The 2503-nt window shown below is 51.6% G+C and overlaps 1 protein-coding gene across 1 annotated transcript in view; it reads left to right on the forward strand.

Moving 5' to 3' along the window:
* CASQ2 (calsequestrin 2) overlaps positions 1-2503 on the forward strand; it is a 56642-nt gene that overhangs the window by 43892 nt on the left and 10247 nt on the right. The window contains exons 8-9 of the mRNA XM_024198410.3: positions 949-1003; positions 2372-2472. Coding sequence (XP_024054178.1) covers positions 949-1003; positions 2372-2472 — 156 coding nt within the window. The remainder of the gene's footprint in view (positions 1-948; positions 1004-2371; positions 2473-2503) is intronic.

A 2503-nucleotide genomic window follows, 5' to 3' on the forward strand; every position in this document is an offset into this window, starting at 1 on the left:
CCCGCCCCGTCTGAGCCCCCTCACCTCTCACCAACCCTGTCTGATCCCCTCCCCTCTCACCCGCCCAGTCTGATCCCCTCACCGCTCACCCGCACCGTCTGAGCCCCCTCCCTTCTCACCCGCCCCGTCTGAGCCCCCTCCCCTCCCACCCGCCCTGTCTGAGCCCCCTCCCCTCCCACCCGCCCCGTCTGATCCCCTCACTACTCACAGTGACCCCCCTCCAAAACCTCGTGCTCTTCACCCCTTACAGAGACTCATTTGAGCCTCTTCATTGCTCCCATTATTGGAGGAGGAGGGACACCAGCTGATGCTATTGGCATCACTCACCAGCCCAGAAGGGGCATGTCTGTGGGGGGTGGGGCATGGCCATGGCCCTGCACACTGAGCACTGGCAGCAGGGAAGCATTTTGGAGAGTTCAGGCTCCAGCTAGTGTAGAAAGACCCTGTACTCAGCTGGCTCTCTACAGCACCCCATGGGGCACTAGGTCTTCTACAGGAACAATGCCTCTCCACCACTGGCAGGCCTGCAGGAGCATCCTTATCTCTCTTAGCAACTGCGTCCAAGCCTTACAAAGTGCTCTCTTCCTCCTTCTTCTCTCCCCGCTTCCAACCCTATCGCTTGGTGTGGTGGCCTCCTCCTCATCTTTCACAGCAGATCCCATCCAATACTGTGCGTTACTCCACAGCAACCCCAGCCAAACTCTTCTTTGTGGTACCCATCACCTCCACATCTCCACCCCACCTAAGCCCCACACTCTAATGTCACATCATGACTCAGTCTCAGCCGCTCTTAACAGTGCCCCTCTCTTCCTCATCCAGATACTTCTCCTCATGGCACCCCGTTTTTCCTCATCTCCAACAGCAACCTGCGCTCGAGCTGCCCCTTCCCCTTTCAATGCTCTCTCCTCCTGTCTCCTGACCAGTCAGTAACAGCTTTCTTGTCCACAGGAGGATGACCTGGATGGAATTCACATTGTGGCCTTCGCCGAAGAAGACGACCCGGGTAGGAGGCCCTTCCCCACCCCCACATAACTCCTGTCTCTCCCCACACCTAGCTGGAAATCTATTGTACCTAGGATCAGCTTTGACTTGAATTATGGTTGCCTGGTCTGAGCCTCACACATAGGCCCTCTTCTCAGCCCCAAGGACTTACACCTCCTCACCCCTTCTTGCTAGTTGCTTTTCCTGCAAGACTCCTTCCTCCCAGCCCCACAGTGTGTGAGTTACATCAGCTTACACTCTGTTAAACTGACTCCACATCTTGGAGCCACCTTCTCCCCCTCCCAATCCCTTACCAATCCCAATCCCTGCACTGAGTATCCCAGGATCTGTGCTGATTCTAAAGGGAAGTCTCTCTCCCCTTCACAAGTGCAGCCACAAGGAAGCGTCGCCCAAAAGGAAGGTGTGTCTGTTGCTTTGCAGTTCAGTTACCATACCTTACCTGGCATGAGAAAGTTTCCAAAGCAAATGCAGTCTGGCAGTTGGCAAGCCTGTCAGACCAGTTCAGCAGGGCCTGCCTCCATCGAGCAGCGAGAACCCCATACACAAACTGGGGAAAGGGAGACAGGGATCTGGAGTCAGGATGCTTGTGTGAACTTTTAGCCAGTGAATAAGAATAGCCTCAGCAACTACACCAGTTAGGATTAAATTGCAAGGATTATCAATCCTCATGCTTCAGGCCTTAAATTGGTCACCAGCTCGGGTCAGGAAGAAATTTACCCCTCTCTCTGGTCAGTGTGGCACAGACAAGCGATTTGTGAGGGGCTTACATCTTCCTCAGAAGCTTTTGACTCTGGCAGCGGTTGGAGATAAAATAATATTCTGCATGAACTATTAGTTAGTTTCAGATGGCAGTTCCTAGAGTCCTACTGCACAAGCTGAGTGAGCAGAGAACAGGATTCAGGACCGTTAGTTTTTTGTCCCAATTCTGCCACTGACTTGTTGTGTGATCTTGGGTGAAGCACTTAGGATGAGATTTTCAAAAGTGCCTTAGTGATTCAGGAGCACAAGTCAATGGAATTTGTGGTCCTAAATCACTCAGACATTAGTGAAAATCCCACTCTTCACCCGCTCTGTGCCTCAGTTTCCCCATCTGTAAAATGGGGATAATGCAAATGCCCCACTTCACAGAGGGATTACGAGGCTTAATTGATATTTCATTCATTTTGATATGCTCGGAGGAAGGCTGCTAGAGAAGTGCAAAGCATTGTCATGTAGCAGCCATCATCATAAGGAACAGAGGTTAGCTAGAAACTTTTTAAATAAAAAGGAGCCTTGTATGCCCTCTTTAGCCTGGACATTGCAACAAAACAAGAAGCGTGTATCGGGGTGCTTGTTTGAGAGACTAGGAGGTTCATATATATCATTTCAGATGGCTTTGAGTTCCTGGAGACTCTGAAGCAAGTCGCCAAGGAGAACACCAACAATCCTGACCTAAGCATTGTGTGGATCGATCCTGATGACTTTCCTCTGGTGAGTGGCGGAGGATCATTTCCCTCCTTGG

The sequence above is a fragment of the Terrapene carolina genome, unplaced genomic scaffold, assembly GCF_002925995.2.
Source record: "Terrapene carolina triunguis isolate 2854851 unplaced genomic scaffold, T_m_triunguis-2.0 Scaffold242, whole genome shotgun sequence".
Lineage (NCBI taxonomy): Eukaryota > Metazoa > Chordata > Testudines > Emydidae > Terrapene > Terrapene triunguis.